Source organism: Pteropus vampyrus, unplaced genomic scaffold (assembly GCF_000151845.1).
Source record: "Pteropus vampyrus isolate Shadow unplaced genomic scaffold, Pvam_2.0 Scaffold104, whole genome shotgun sequence".
Taxonomy (NCBI): Eukaryota; Metazoa; Chordata; class Mammalia; order Chiroptera; family Pteropodidae; genus Pteropus; species Pteropus vampyrus.
In genome coordinates, this window is record NW_011888885.1 from 5,120,940 (window position 1) to 5,134,985 (window position 14,046).

Genomic DNA, 14,046 nt, shown 5'->3' on the forward strand with positions numbered 1-14,046 from the left:
AAGAAATGAGTATAGTCTTAAAAATCCTCACTCAGTCCCTTTGATATTTCACAGGGACTGAGTGAGGATTACATGTGGGAAGTAAGAGTAGGATCCTTCTCATTTTGCTCTCCACTAGACTATCGATATTTCAAAGGGATTGAGTGAGGATTACATTAAATAGAAAATGCACACCAGCAAGAGACCAGCCGAAGAAAACAGCTCTTTATGCCAAATCACAGACCGAGGAGGAGAATGTGGGGGAAGGGCGAGGAGGGCCTTGGAGGACACTCCTCCCCTTTATTCACAGGTTTAGACGTTGTTCCATCTGCTCACGAAGTTCGAATTTCTTGATCTAGAGGAAAGAGAAAGGAGAGCCAGGCTTGGGGCCTCTGCCAGCTAGGGTGACCAAGTGTCTTGGTTTGCCTGAGACTGAGGAATTTCTTAGGCTAAAGCTGGGAAAGTTCAGGACAAACCAGGATGAGCTGACTGGTTGGTCACTCTACTGCCAGGCTCTTACCCATCACTGAGGGAGACAGAGGTGGGGCCTCCTGGCCTTCTGCACCTGGGCCTCAGGCTACCCTGCCCCTCCCTACTCTCTTCCACCTTACATACCTTTCCTGAGGTAGTAACGGGGAAGCTGGTGACAAACACGATGTATCGGGGGATCTTGAAGTGGGCGATCTGCAGACCAGAGGAAGATAAAGCATGAGGTTGGGTTGGAGGGGTCATAGGGTTGAGTGAGGGGACAGTGGGCTGAGTAGTTGGCAGGGAAAGGAAGTTGAAGAACCAAACACCATCAGCTTGTAGTGAGTTGAGGCTCCTACCTTCCCTTTGCAGAAAGCCTTGATGTCCTCAGGCGTGGTCTCCTCCCCCTGCTTCAGCTGAATGCAGGCACAGATTTCCTCCCCCATCCGGTAGTCCTTCACTCCCACCACCTTCGAGTATCCCAGGTAGATATCAGACATCACCATCCCCACCCATTTCCTGCTCCTGGGGGATCACCTGTGCTTACCTGTACTGGGTGCCTCACCTGCACTTCCTGCACCTGCGGGTGTGTGTAAAAGAAGTCCTCAAGTTCTGCGGGGTAGATGTTCTCGCCACCCCGGATGATCATATCTTTGGAGCGGCCCACAATTCTGCAGAAGCCCTTCTCGTCGATCGTGGCGATGTCTCTGCAAGGAAAAGCCAGGAATGGCCTCTTGCCTCAGCTGGCTGGCTCACTCACCCATTCATCAAACATTTATTGAGCACCTACGTGCCTTGCCCTGCTCTAGACTCTGGACGATACAGCATGAACAAGATAATCTCTGGAACTTACGGTCTAGCAGGGGAGGCAGACAAAAGCAAACCAATACCTATAACATATTCTCTCTGTCAATATATCTATACATATGTTTTCCACGGCTGGCTTCTTTTCTGTAGTTCAGGTCTCAGCTCAAACGTTTCCACCTTAAGGAAGTCTTCTCTGACCACCCAATCTAAGAGAAGCTCCCCTCCCTACGACAGCCGCTTTCTCTCCTCTGGTGGTATTTTATTTTCTTCATTTTTACCAATGTCTGAAATTATCTTGTTTGTATCTGTCTCCAGACATGTGGGAAGTAAGAGTAGGATCCTTCTCATTTTGCTTTCCACTGGACCACTGGTATCTAGAGTAGTGCTGGCACATCGCAGGTACATGCAAATTTGTTGAATTAACAAATGAATGACTGAATCTTGGCTCCAATTTTGCAGACACTGGTGGAGTACACTGCCTAGGCACTCTCATCAGTACCGCGTCTGATTCTCCCAAAGCCCTATGTACCGACTGAACATCCCCATTTTTCACAATGTGGAATTAAGTCTCCAAGATGTGAAGGGGCCATCCTGACACACATGTTTTCCCTCTTCTGGTTTAATGTTCCCAGCTCAGCCTCAGGACCCCCAGTCTCCCCTCAGCAGCTAAAACCTCTGCCCCACTCTGCCCTCTCACCCTGTCTTATACCACTTGTCCTGGGTAATTGCTTCCTCAGTCTTCTTGGACTCGTTCCAGTAGCCCAGCATGACGCAGTACCCTCGGGTCCACACCTCTCCAGGTTCATTCAGCTCTGCCAGCCTCCCCGTCGTCATATTCACAATCTGGGCCTGGGACAGGGCAGCTTCAGGCTAATGCCTCCCACCCTCTCACTTCAGGATGGGGTCCCTCAGGAATGGGGGAGAGCTTTGCCTTACCTCCTCCCAATAATAAGGCCCCCTGGCTCTGCCCATTTCGAGCCAGGGAAGGGAGACAAAGACTAGAGTGATTTCATCATCAGTCAGACTTCTGAGTTGGGCACACAAGAACAAGGTGAGGCCCAGGCCAGGGGTGCTGAGGAAATGGAGTGGATGGGAGCTGCTGCAGAGAAGGGCTGTGGAGGACCAGGCCGGCTGAAGAATTACAAATTGTGTGAAAGAAAAGGGAGTGTCCTCTTCCTATTAAGCAGCAAACAGAGAAGCCAAAGAGGGTGATGTGGCAGGGCCATTTGAAGAGGAGAGGCGGCAGAGAGGCAAAGCCTGAAAGCCTAGAGGAGAAATGAGCTGCAGCCCACATGCAAGGCAGGCTTAGCCTCTGTGTGCCTCAGTGTCTGCACCTGTGAAATGGGGAGAACTAAGCTAATCCCTATCTACCTCATAGTGAGGCATCCCACAGAAAGTGGCAGTGAGGCTATTGGACACATGAGAGGGGGCTAATGCACACTCACTCCAGGGAGGAAGACAGGAAAAATCTGAACCAGGATGGTGGTTGGCCCCAGGGGAAGCAGCTGCTTGGGCACACTGGCAGTGACCCTGAGAAGCAAAGGCACAAGGGGGCAAGGGGAAACCAGGTGCAGGCCGGCACAAAGCATCAGTGTTGGAGCAGGAAAGGAGTCACAGCTGAGAATTTGAGAGTGAGAGATGATCTGGGTCAGCCTTCAGGTACAAGGGACCCCCAAAGGGACAGGCTGCTTGGGAGATTCAGTGTTTACACCAAGCAAAAGGTGGAACTCTGCTGAAATGAGGATAGGAGGCCTATGGGAGAGAAAGAGCTGCAAAGGAAACATCTCTGTACTCTGGCTCCTCTTTGAGGCTGTCCTGGCTGCGCCGAAACAGACAGTGGGGCTTGGCAAAAACACACCTCAGACAGGAAGGAAGGCTGTGGAGAAGTTCAGCTGGCGGCTGCCCTTGACCACCACTCAGCTCTTCCCCTCAGGCCTCAGCCCCTGGAGAAAGTCCCGAGACAGGCCCAGGGAAAGCTCTGCAGCAGGGAAGGGTAGAGGCGTCTGTGGGAGGTGGGGTCTAGGGATTCTGGTGTGGGGCTTACCTCTGTGTGAGGCATGATTCTACCCACACTTTCTGCCTTCTGCTGCAAAGTGTCCGTGGGAAAATTCATGAAGGTCACAAGACTGTTCTCTGTGCTTCCATAAAGAACCTAGAGGGTCCAGAAAGGATGTTTGGAGGGAGCTGGGGGACTGCAGAGGGATGGGGTGACTTACCCTGAGGGAATAAAAGGAACTCAGGGGAAAGTGGAGGGCAACCGAATGGTGGGGAAAGAGACACAGTTGTTAGAGGTCAAGGGTCAGGAGGCAGAGGCACTGGGACATTAAGCTGACTAACTCAACTGGCAAGGGCCCCGGCTGTGAAATAAAATTAGGAGCAGGGAAGCCATTCTCTTCTAGCCACGGCTCTCAGTCTCTCTGTTTCCCTGGAGCAGCCACAACCCTCAGCCTGTGGCTCCCAGTGTTAACCATGCCCAGCCTTCTTATCCCCATCCCAGGCTGCCTTAGCGCCCCCCATTTCCTGATTTCAGGCCACAACATCCCCTGCCCCTCCCTTCCAAGCGGAAGGTCCCATAAACTTAATGAGAAAGCCAGCCTGCCTTGGCCCATCTGGATGCCGCATAGACACAGCCCCCACCCCTACTCCTACCCACCCCATCCACGGAAACCTGGGACAAGTGCCTGGCATTGGGGTGAGTGCCCCCAAGCTCTGGAGAGTTTCCTGTAAATTTTATTTCCATCAAAATAAAAATACAGCCAAAGCAAGGATTTTAAAAAGCCAGTGGTACCTCCCTGCCCCCACACCACTTCTAGTGGTTGGAATATCCTGAGCAATAGAAAACCAGAAGCCAGCCTTGGAGGAGCCTAAATACCATCAGGGAATGTTCTAGGCCAAGTATGACCCTCATTTAGAGGCATCCCTCATCTAGGGTGAAAGGGGCTTAGGAGAAGGGCAGGCCTCCACATCTGAGCACTGGGTGAGGGGAGAGGGACTAGCTACTCTATATTCTAGGTCCCTACCAGTCAGCAAAGATACTAGACTTTTGTCTTTCACACCCTCCTCCAATTTCCTCTGTGTCAGCTGGCATAGCTCAGGCACAGCTGTGGTCTGGTGAGACCTGGGGTCCGGTTCATCACCTACCTCCCAACACAGAGGACATTCCCTGCTAGGCAGCCCAGAGCTGAGACCCTGACTTCCCATCCTCCCTTTTCCACAGGAATCTGGGCACAGTGACTGGCAAGTGGACACACAGAGACCTGGTCGGCTGGGACAGGGGCCGCCCACAGGACCTGAGCTGTCCAGAACTGTCCCTTGTAGCCAAGACCCAGGCCCCTCACCCACCCTCCCAGTCCTGGGGCCACTGCCCAGGGGTGGCCTCTGCCAAGTACATCTTGGCGCCACTCTGGCCACCACCCTGAGAGACCCCTCGGGGTTGGGTCCTGACCACTGGGGGTGGGGATGAGGGGATGGGATATTTTAGGGAGATTAAAGAAGAGGGAGGTGGGACTATGGTTGTTCAGTTGCCCTGACTCTGGTACCTGTGGTCTTCGGATGTGTTTGCGAGGCCTGCGGGTCACTCCCTTCCCTGCCACCCACTTTTCTGGTTAGTCTTCAGCCACGGGAAAAGGGGAGAGTGGTTGCAAGGGAAACTCAAGCAAGCTTCGGGCTGGGAGAGAAGGGCCAGAGGCAAGTCCAAGGGTGGGGAAGGAGCTCGTATCTCCTTGGGGCTGGCTGAGTGTCTTACCGGAAGGGGGAGCCCGACGTCAGGGCGACTAGCACGCTAGGGCCGGCGCCGCACAGGAGCCCCATTAAAGCGCCGCCGCCTGGCCAACCGCGGCGAGACTCGCGTCCGGCTGTCCGGCCCGGCTTCCTCCCTCCCCGGGTCCAGGGCACCCGGCCCAGTGTGTAATGGTGGGCGGGGGCAGCTTGGAGGCTCCATCTTGAGCAAACAAATACTTTCATGGAACGCCTCCCTCTCTGCGGTGTAGTCTCAGGGCTCTAGACACGCGCCTCACCGCAGCCCCCTCCCCTGCCCCCGCCAAAATAAATAAAAGCATGAGGAAAGGAGCTAGGGGTCTTCAGGGAAGCTGGATCTGAGAGCAGGGGACAAGGCTGAGGGCCACGGTCCCAGCCCCTACAAGGTCGCCAGCTGGGGGAGGGGCCCCACTGCCTCCCTGTCTAGGGCGGGGGCGCATCTCTGGGCGGGAGGAAGTTAAGCCCGGTGGCCTCGATGCTCCACGTAGGAGCTGGCTCTGGCTGCTAGTTGTGGTCAGGGCCACCGTATAAATAGGGCAGGAGACCCGAGCGCCGAGGACTTCCCGCTGCCCGCGCCCCGCTGCCGTCGTGCAGCTGCCCCCTGCCTGGCCCCAGGCATCCTGGCCATGGCCCACCCCATGCTCTTGCTCAGCCTTGGCCTCCTGGCCGGCCTGCTGCCGGCGCTGGCCGCCTGCCCCCAGAACTGCCACTGCCACGGCGATCTGCAGCACGTCATCTGCGACAAGGTGGGGCTGCAGAAGATCCCCAAGGTGTCAGAGAAGACCAAACTGCTCAACCTACAGCGCAACAACTTCCCAGTGCTGGCTACCAACTCGTTCCGGGCCATGCCAAACCTTGTGTCGCTGCACCTGCAGCACTGCCAGATCCGGGAGGTGGCTGCCGGGGCCTTCCGTGGCCTCAAGCAGCTCATCTACCTGTACCTGTCTCACAACGACATCCGCGTGCTGCGTGTCGGTGCCTTCGAGGACCTGACCGAGCTCACCTACCTCTATCTGGACCACAACAAGGTGACCGAGCTTCCCCGGGGACTGCTTTCCCCGCTGGTCAACCTCTTCATCCTGCAGCTCAACAACAACAAGATCCGCGAGCTGCGTGCAGGCGCCTTCCAGGGCGCCAAGGACCTGCGCTGGCTCTACCTGTCGGAAAACGCACTCAGCTCCTTGCAGCCCGGAGTTCTGGACGATGTGGAGAACCTCGCTAAGTTCCATCTGGACAGGAACCAGCTGTCTAGCTACCCCTCAGTGGCTCTGAGCAAGCTGCGGGTGGTGGAGGAGCTGAAGCTGTCCCACAACCCCCTGAAGAGCATTCCCGACAATGCCTTCCAGTCTTTCGGCAGATACCTGGAGACCCTCTGGCTGGACAACACCAACCTGGAGAAGGTGAGCTCCTGGCTGCAGAGCTCTGTCTTGGCTCCTTCTTCTCAGCCTGGAAGCCCAGGGATCCAAGGCCACGGCTGGGCGCCATTCTCTAAAATTGCCTCTGTTCCTCTGGCTATCTCCGAGGTGATGAGCTAGCTGTCTGTCTCGTCACATCCTACCCTAATCCCTGCCCTGCTGTCCCTGTTCCTAGTCTCAGCCACTGCCCTCCTAGCATTCCTACTTATAAACAGAGCCGGGGCCACCCTGGCCCCACCAATGGCCCCTAGGAGGCATTTCCAGTGCTCTCAAACCCTCTGCTGTGGGCAGCGGCCACTTCTTCCTGTCGGGCCTTCTGCCTCTCCTCTGCTTTTTTTTTCCCCGTCTCCAGTAAATCTACTACCCCATAAAGGAAGGTTTGTTTATTGAGGAGACTTCCAGAGGAGCCAGGCGAATCAGGTCCACAAAGAGACCCTGTTCCTGGAGGAGGGTCGGGGGGGTTGGGGGGGTGCGTGCATGTGTGCTCTAGTGGAGTGGGGGGCTGGGGAGTGAGCAGGGAGGAAATGCCAAAGGAAAACCTCCTCTATGCCCCCCAGAGGCCATGGTAGGTGCCCCACCCCACCCCTGCAGTCCACATACACATTCCACTGCATTCTCAGGTCCATTTCAACTGAGTGGGGACCAGGGACCAGAGGCTCCTCCATGGGTTGCAGACATGGCACCCATGAGCTCTATGAAGGGACAAAGGCAAGAGCCACACACTCGTATCAATCTTTGGCACAGGTCGCCAGGTGTCTCCCCACAGGGAAGACTGGCTGTACCTCACTGTCCCACAGACAGACCACTGACTGCCCTTTGCCCACCCCAGACCCATCTCCTGGCTGCAACCTCATCTAGTCCTTCCTCCCCTTTTATGCCCAGTGCTCGGCCTTGGGTCTGCACAGAATCCCTCCTTGGGGCTGGAAAAATCGTTCTGGTATGAGGGCTTTGGCCAGGAGGTTTGGGCAGGGACCAGGACAAAGTGGGGGAGATGGTCATCGGAACAGTCTGGTTACCAGAGAACTTCATACCCCTTCTTGCCACTGGCATGGCGATGAGGGCAGAATCGTACCTGGAAGGCAGCCAACCTTTGTCTGCATGGATGGAGCCTGTCCAAGCCTGCCCTTCTGCAGTCTGGCCCCTCCCCAGCTTAAGCCCACCAGTGCCAGAGCAGCCTTTCAGTGGGAAGCAGAGCAGGAAAGCAGGAGCTGATCTGGGCCAGGGGAGGCCAAGCAGGATCTGTGACGCCTGGGCCAAGATGTGGGCACCAATAGAATGTTTCCTCTGGAGCCATCCAACCTGGCCAAAGCCTCCACCAAGGAGGTTCCACAAATAGCTTCTGGCAGACAGTGAGGACAGAGCTGGGGAAAAGTCCCAGGCCCCTGGGGCTGTGGGAAGCCTGGGCCCACTGCCCATCCCACCAAACACTGATCAGGTTTACCATGTGCCAGCTTGGGCCACTGGAGCCGAACTCCGGCTGCCTCGCAGTCACAGTGTTTGTGTAGGGAGTTTTGTGCCAGGGCAGAGGAGCTGGGTGTGGTCCTTTAGCTACTGTTCACTCCCTAGTATGACCCTGGACAAGGGACTTAACTTTCCCCCGGCCCCATCTGCGCATTGGAAATAATACCAGCTATCTCGAAATGTGGTTGTATGGATTAAATCATTGGAGACAACTTAGTCACACTGTGACACTCCTCAAGGCGCTGCTGCTTGTGTCCAGGGAAGGATCCTGCCCCTCTGGGGCCATAGAGCTGAGAGAGGCTGGACACCGGGACTGGGGTGCTCACTGATGCCCACCTTGCCCCTCAGTTCTCCGATGCTTCCTTCCTGGGTGTTACCACACTAAAACACATCCATCTGGAAAACAACCGCCTGAACCAGCTGCCTTCCAACTTCCCCTTTGACAACCTGGAGACCCTCACTCTCACCAACAACCCCTGGAAGTGTACCTGCCAGCTCCGTGGCCTCCGGAGGTAAGTGCACCCCCATGCCACCCCCAGAACCCTCCTTCCTGTGATGCAGCGGAGACACTGCCCTGCACTAAGACATCTGTCATGTGTCCTAGATCTGCTCCCTAACAGGTGTGGGACCCTGCAAGCTCTCATATTTATAAAATGAAGATGACAGTTCCAGACTATCCTAGAGCCAAGGCAATCCTGGCCTCATGGCTCACTGTCCCCTCCTCTAGTACTCACACATCTCTTCTCCAACCTTAGCATCTCTCTGTTTTTCCAGGTGGCTGGAAGCCAAGACTTCTCGTCCTGATGCAACTTGTGCCTCACCCGCCAAGTTCAAGGGCCAGCACATCCGTGACACAGACGCCTTCCGCAGCTGCAAGTTCCCCACTAAGAGGTCCAAGAAAGCTGGACACCATTAAACAGGTGGGAGCAAGGCAGGCATGTCCCTCATTCCCCTCTCTGGAGACTCTGGCAAGTGAGGAGGGTGTCCCAGGTCCTCCCTGCTCACGGAGAGACATGCAGACTCTCCAATTTTGCAGGGAGAAGAGGGGAGGACCTGGGTTGTTGGAGTTCTGACACTGATTCTTGCCTCACTGCAGATCCTGACCCAGCCGGTCCTGGTGACTGGCCTCTGCCTTCTGCCGGAGAAACTACTGACCTTCCCACCTCTGACCCCCATCTTCTTCCACAGCCTCTGCTGATGCACAGAGCTGTCCACACCTAGACATGTCCTGGCAGGGAGACTCGGGCACTCCAGCACCAGCCCAGGTCCACCTGATGGTGAGGTCTCCATCTGCCTGGCCCTTCCACCTGGCTCCCCTCGGAGAAGCTGTTTCTGAGACTCCCCACAAGTCCTTTAAAACCAGAACTGGGTGGGCATCAGGATGGCCACCTTCCAGAATCCTCCTTCCCTCTGCTCCCCTTGCCCTGCCATTTGAAAACCAACATCAGATCCTTGCCCCCACCCCTTGTTTCCAGAAAGGGTCTTAAGCCCATACCCCAACTCCGCCAGCTCCCCCCTGCCTGGATGTTCTAGCAGGACACCGGTGCTTTGCCGCATATCTCTCCATGCTGCATGTCTTCCCCAGATTTCTATGAAAATAAATTTATGTATGTATACTATTTACCCCCATTCCCTATCTCTATGACTCGCCAGCTGCTGATGAGGTCAGGTTGCATTTTCTCACATCTGATTTCTGGAAGGAGGGTGGGCCGAGAGGATCTTCCCTGGAGATCTTGCCTGGGCTTATCCCCACTTTCGTCCACCTGTTCTCATCCCGGTCCTGGCCTGTCACCCACCCATAGCCCCAGCTCCGGCCACCACTCACCACCAGCTCCCGTGCGTTCAGCTTTTTGATGATGGCTTGGATCAGCTCTGAAGGTACAGGGGACCCGCCAATCACAGCTGAATCGAAGAGAGGGCTGACATGGCTTCCCCCTCCTCCAGGCCCGGTGGACCCCCTTTGCCTGCAGTTCTTTTTAGGGTAGAACATTTGCTCCCTCCCCTGACCCTGGATCCACTCCTACACCTGGCAGCTGGCCTTGGGCTGGTGTCCAGGGATGCTTGGGATTTGCCTCCCTCCCACCCATGTTTCTACAGTGAACTTCTTGCCCCCTAAATAAAGGATTGGATGTACATCTAGCTCACCCAGGCCAGTCCTGGCCTGGCCACCCTTGGCCCCTTCCCACCTCCACACATGGCTGAGATGTCGTAACTGGAGAAGTCAGGCTGGTTCAAAACATCCACGAACATTGTGGGAGTTCCATACAGGAAGCTGCCTCTGTATAAGGGGGGTTGGGAAGGTGGCATCTCAAATTCAGGTTTGGAAGTATAAGAGAACTTCCTCTTCTCACCCACCCCACCTTGAACCTGCAGTAAGGGCCAAGGCTACAACCGTGGGGAACAGGCAAGAGAAAGTCCTGGAGAAGGAACTGGTGCTCTCTTTGGGTGCCCCACTACTCTGTTTCCATTTCTCCTGGCTGGAGGGAGGAGACATCTTGGAGAGGGATCAAGGCCCAGGAGGGAGAAATAGGAGGGTCTCATGAGCCTGCGGGTAGCTGCCCACTGATGCCCACCTCTCTCGGCTGATGGCCTCCAGCGCCTTCTTGCCATCAAAGGTTGGAAAGGACACGATGAGGGTGGCACCATGTATCACGCTCATCATTGTGCCCCCGACAGAACCCAGACAGTGGTACAGGGGGTTGGGCAGGACTAACCGTGACTTCTCTGGCGTCTGGAGATGGAAGCAGGAGGCTGGGTCAACACAGGAGCCGGAAGCCCTAGAAGCTACTTCCTTTAGCCAGCAGGGGAGCCCAGCAAGCCCCACCCCCACCCATGCAGGGTTCCAGTAATCCCAGACCAGCATCCTCTCACCTTCAAGTCCATTTTCAGGCGCTTCCCTAGGAAGTAGGAGTTGTTGACAATGTTGTGATGGGAAAGGGTAGCCCCCTTGACTTTGCCTGTCGTCCCCTGACAAGACAAACAGGTGACACTTAGCCCCTTTCTCCCTATCTCCTTTCTTTCCTGGGCCACTGCAGGAAAGAGCACTAGACCGTGAGTCAGGAGAATGGGACTGTTGCCCCAGATCCATTCATTTTTTTCAATATGCATTCACAAAGGTTTACCACGTGCTTGCATGGTGCCAGGTGTTAGGATGCAGATGCAAGAGATAAGGTCTCTATCCTCATGCCACTCGTAAAGTGGTTCAGAGAACTCTGTGGCCCAGCAGCAAATTCTCCTTCTGGGCCCCGATTTCCTCATCTGCCAATTGAGGGGGCAGGCTCTACCAGCTCGGACCTGTGGTGGCACAGTACATCTGCCTGTGCTGCGGACAAGAAGGGCAGGGGAGGGGGGTATGTGACAAGGAAACTAGTTGCTGATGTTTTCCAGGCCAGAGAGGACAGCTAGGGCAAACCGCAGGAGAAGTGTCTGTACTCCTGACCTCCTCAGCTGTGTCCTTATTCTTGCGGAAGAGTCACAGGGGCAAGTAGGGGATAGCATGCCAGCCTGAGCTTGGGGCCTGGAGACTTCTGCCCTACCGAAGTGAACTGGATGTTGACGGGGTCATAACAGGACAGGAACTGCTGGGTGTGCTGGAGCTGGGCCAGATGCTGCTCTTTGCTGCCAGTTGCCACCACTTCATCCAGGAGCAGTGTCCCAGGCAGAGGGGTGTCCACTGAGATGACTGTGGTCAGATCTGGGAGCCTGGAGGTAGGGAGGGTGGTGAAGGATGGCTGAGGGAGGGCCCAGAGAGACACCAGCCTCCATCCTGGGGGTGGGTAGGGAATGAGGAAGCCAGGATGCCACACGATGTACCCTTTTCCATCTGGGATAGCCCCACCTCTGACTCTTTAAGGCCCCTGGCTGGGCCTTCTCCAACTCTGGACAGATCTGCTTCAGGATGTTGTAGTACTGCTGGGTCTTGAATTGCTTGGGGAACACGAGGGCTTTGCAGCCCACCTGTGGAAGGGGAGTCCACCCCATCCACAGTCAGCAGGAAGCCCCAGACTGGGAATCTGGTGGAGTTCACACTAACAGTTGCTCTCTCTCGTACATCCTGACATATACATGCACTACTCTTTAACACACACACTACCACCATGACACATGCATGCACCAGCCCCATACATACACCAGCCTTGTATCTGCCCAACCACCCCCTCCTCCCACCCCCTCCCACAGCCTAAAGAATGACAGACTTTGGGTATCACCCATCTGTGCATGCCCTCCCCACTCTATCAGCCCTCTGTGCCAGGTGCTCACCTGGCCCCACTCCCCAGGAATGGGTCCTACCTTCTTGAGGGTATACTCTAGCTCCGAAGCCTGGTAGCCTGGGTTCACAGACACCTGGTAGAGACAGCAAGGGTATGTCAGTGTCCTGGGCAGACCCTGTCCCTCTTGCTGCCCCTCTTCCTTCAAGAGGTTCAGAAACATGGTGCAGACAAAGGCAGCGCCCTGCCCCTGCAAAGCCCCTTGGTGGCTTCAGGAGAAATCACTACCCAGTCTGAAACCAGGCAGGCGCTGGTTTTGCTCTGGGGCCAAGGAGCTGGGGGGGCTTCCTCTGAATAATGCCCTCCCCCCAGCTTTGCCAGGCAAGCCCCTCCTCACCAGAATGAGGCCTGCTTGGGCTGTGGCCAGCTGTATGAGCACCCATGCATATGAGTTGGGTCCCCACATGGCCAGCCGGTCACCCTTGCGGAGACCAATACTCAGGAGCCCAGAAGCAGCTTTGTCCACCTGGTATAAACATACAAGGCACAAGAATGAGATGAGGGCAAGCAGGAAGGGGCCATGACTCCCACCTCAGCCCTTGGCCCGAGGATTCACATCAGAACCACCTGGGAACAAGGGACAGGCCTCTGAATCTGGGGTGGGGCCTAAAATATACAGATTTAACAAGTTCCCTAGGAGTGACTGATGCAGGAGGCATCCAGGTCACCTCTGCCTCAGCCCTGTCCTCATCTCCTGACACCCCTTCGGGTTCTCGGGCAGCCCCAGCACCCTGCTCCACAGTCAGTTGCTCCCCTTGTAGCTCCGCCCAGCTAGCACAGCCTGGGGCTGGCACCTGCCCACTTTGAGGGTTCAAGGTTAGCACCCACCTCTTCCTTAAGCTGGGCAAAGGTCAACCTGATGTTTTCATGGACGATGACCAAGGCCTCTCGGTCCGGAAACTTTTGTGCTGTAGCATCCAGGCAACTCCCCACAGTCTTGTTGATAAGAGGCAATTGGGTGCAGCCCTGGACATAGCTGAGGCCTCCAATGGGCAGGGTAGCAGTGTAATCCACCTCTTCGGAACTGCATGGAGAGGTGCCACGGGCTCTATTGCACCAGGCCAGGCCTCCCTGGCACTAAGGGCCTGGCACACCCAGCTGGGAGGCAGCCTGCTTACAATGGATTAGGGACTACTCCAGAAACTGTTGAGCCTGCCCTATCCCGAGGAACCACAGCTGTTAAACTCAGGGGCTACTTCACCCTTGGGAGATCCAGACCAGAGGCCGACTTCTTATCCTTAATAGGAGAAGTTTCTTTTCCCCAACCTATTCCCCAGTTTCCACTCAGTGCCAGTGGCCAGGAGGCTTGGTGCAGAAACCTTAGAAAGGGAAACCGAGGCAAATCATGGTGTTCTGACTAAGCAGACAGGTGGCCTAGGAAGGCTAGGAATGGCCTCATCCTAGATACTGCATCCTCCTGATAAAAAGCCCCTGGGTATTTGTCAAAACCTATAAAATAGTTCAATACAAGGACTAAATCTTAATGTAAACTATGTATTATAGTTAATAGTAATATGTCAATGTCAGTGCACTAATTGTAACAAATGTACCACACTAATTCAAGATGTTAATAATAGAGGAAGCTGCATGTGGGGTGGGAGGAGTTTGTGGAACTCTATGTACCACCTGCTCGGTTATTCTGAAACTCTAAAACCGTACCAAAAATTTAAGCCTATTAATTTAAAAAAGCAAAACCAGAAAAGGCCTCCAGAAGTCCAGGTATTACACGCTTAGGCCTATCTGTGCTCACGTGCCCAATTTGGACAACTGCTAGGCTCCCACCCAGGCCACATGGTTGTGTAACAGGTCTCAGACCTTGTTCCCATCAGAAAGCATATGCTCCAGGTTCCAGCCTTCCAGGTCACCTCCAGGCCACCACTGGGTGGAGTAGG

The 14,046-nt window shown here is 55.3% G+C and overlaps 2 protein-coding genes across 3 annotated transcripts in view; one reads left to right on the forward strand and one right to left on the reverse strand.

The window, feature by feature from the left end:
* Window positions 1-183: 183 nt before the first annotated feature.
* ACSF2 (acyl-CoA synthetase family member 2) overlaps window positions 184-14,046 on the reverse strand; it is a 23,862-nt gene continuing 9,999 nt past the window's right edge. Inside the window, exons 3-17 of the mRNA XM_011365059.2 lie at window positions 12,983-13,178; window positions 12,492-12,620; window positions 12,177-12,230; window positions 11,725-11,843; window positions 11,423-11,588; window positions 10,758-10,853; window positions 10,460-10,617; window positions 10,073-10,164; window positions 9,712-9,788; window positions 3,299-3,406; window positions 1,952-2,103; window positions 1,013-1,154; window positions 807-917; window positions 595-663; window positions 184-334 (exon numbers count right to left, since the gene is read on the reverse strand). Coding sequence (XP_011363361.2) covers window positions 284-334; window positions 595-663; window positions 807-917; window positions 1,013-1,154; window positions 1,952-2,103; window positions 3,299-3,406; window positions 9,712-9,788; window positions 10,073-10,164; window positions 10,460-10,617; window positions 10,758-10,853; window positions 11,423-11,588; window positions 11,725-11,843; window positions 12,177-12,230; window positions 12,492-12,620; window positions 12,983-13,178 — 1,720 coding nt within the window. The 3' untranslated portion in view covers window positions 184-283. The remainder of the gene's footprint in view (window positions 335-594; window positions 664-806; window positions 918-1,012; window positions 1,155-1,951; window positions 2,104-3,298; window positions 3,407-9,711; window positions 9,789-10,072; window positions 10,165-10,459; window positions 10,618-10,757; window positions 10,854-11,422; window positions 11,589-11,724; window positions 11,844-12,176; window positions 12,231-12,491; window positions 12,621-12,982; window positions 13,179-14,046) is intronic.
* Window positions 5,532-9,509, forward strand: CHAD (chondroadherin). Of its 2 annotated transcripts, none has more exons than XM_011365056.1 (4): window positions 5,532-6,410; window positions 8,235-8,398; window positions 8,661-8,806; window positions 8,983-9,509. In XM_011365056.1, exons 1-3 carry the CDS (start codon window positions 5,637-5,639, stop codon window positions 8,800-8,802), a joined length of 1,080 nt encoding a protein of 359 aa, XP_011363358.1. In that variant the 5' UTR covers window positions 5,532-5,636; the 3' UTR covers window positions 8,803-8,806; window positions 8,983-9,509. The 2 variants fall into 2 exon arrangements, with proteins under 2 accessions (XP_011363358.1, XP_011363360.1); XM_011365058.1 differs by having other exon boundaries at window positions 8,661-8,817; window positions 8,983-9,501.

Coding starts and splice junctions, on each gene's coding strand:
- CHAD (XM_011365056.1), top strand. CDS start 5,637: ATGGCCCACCCCATGCTCTTGCTCAGCCTTGGCCTCCTGGCCGGCCTG. Junction 6,411..8,234: donor ACAACACCAACCTGGAGAAG/GTGAGCTCCTGG, acceptor CTTGCCCCTCAG/TTCTCCGATGCTTCCTTCCT. Junction 8,399..8,660: donor CAGCTCCGTGGCCTCCGGAG/GTAAGTGCACCC, acceptor CTGTTTTTCCAG/GTGGCTGGAAGCCAAGACTT.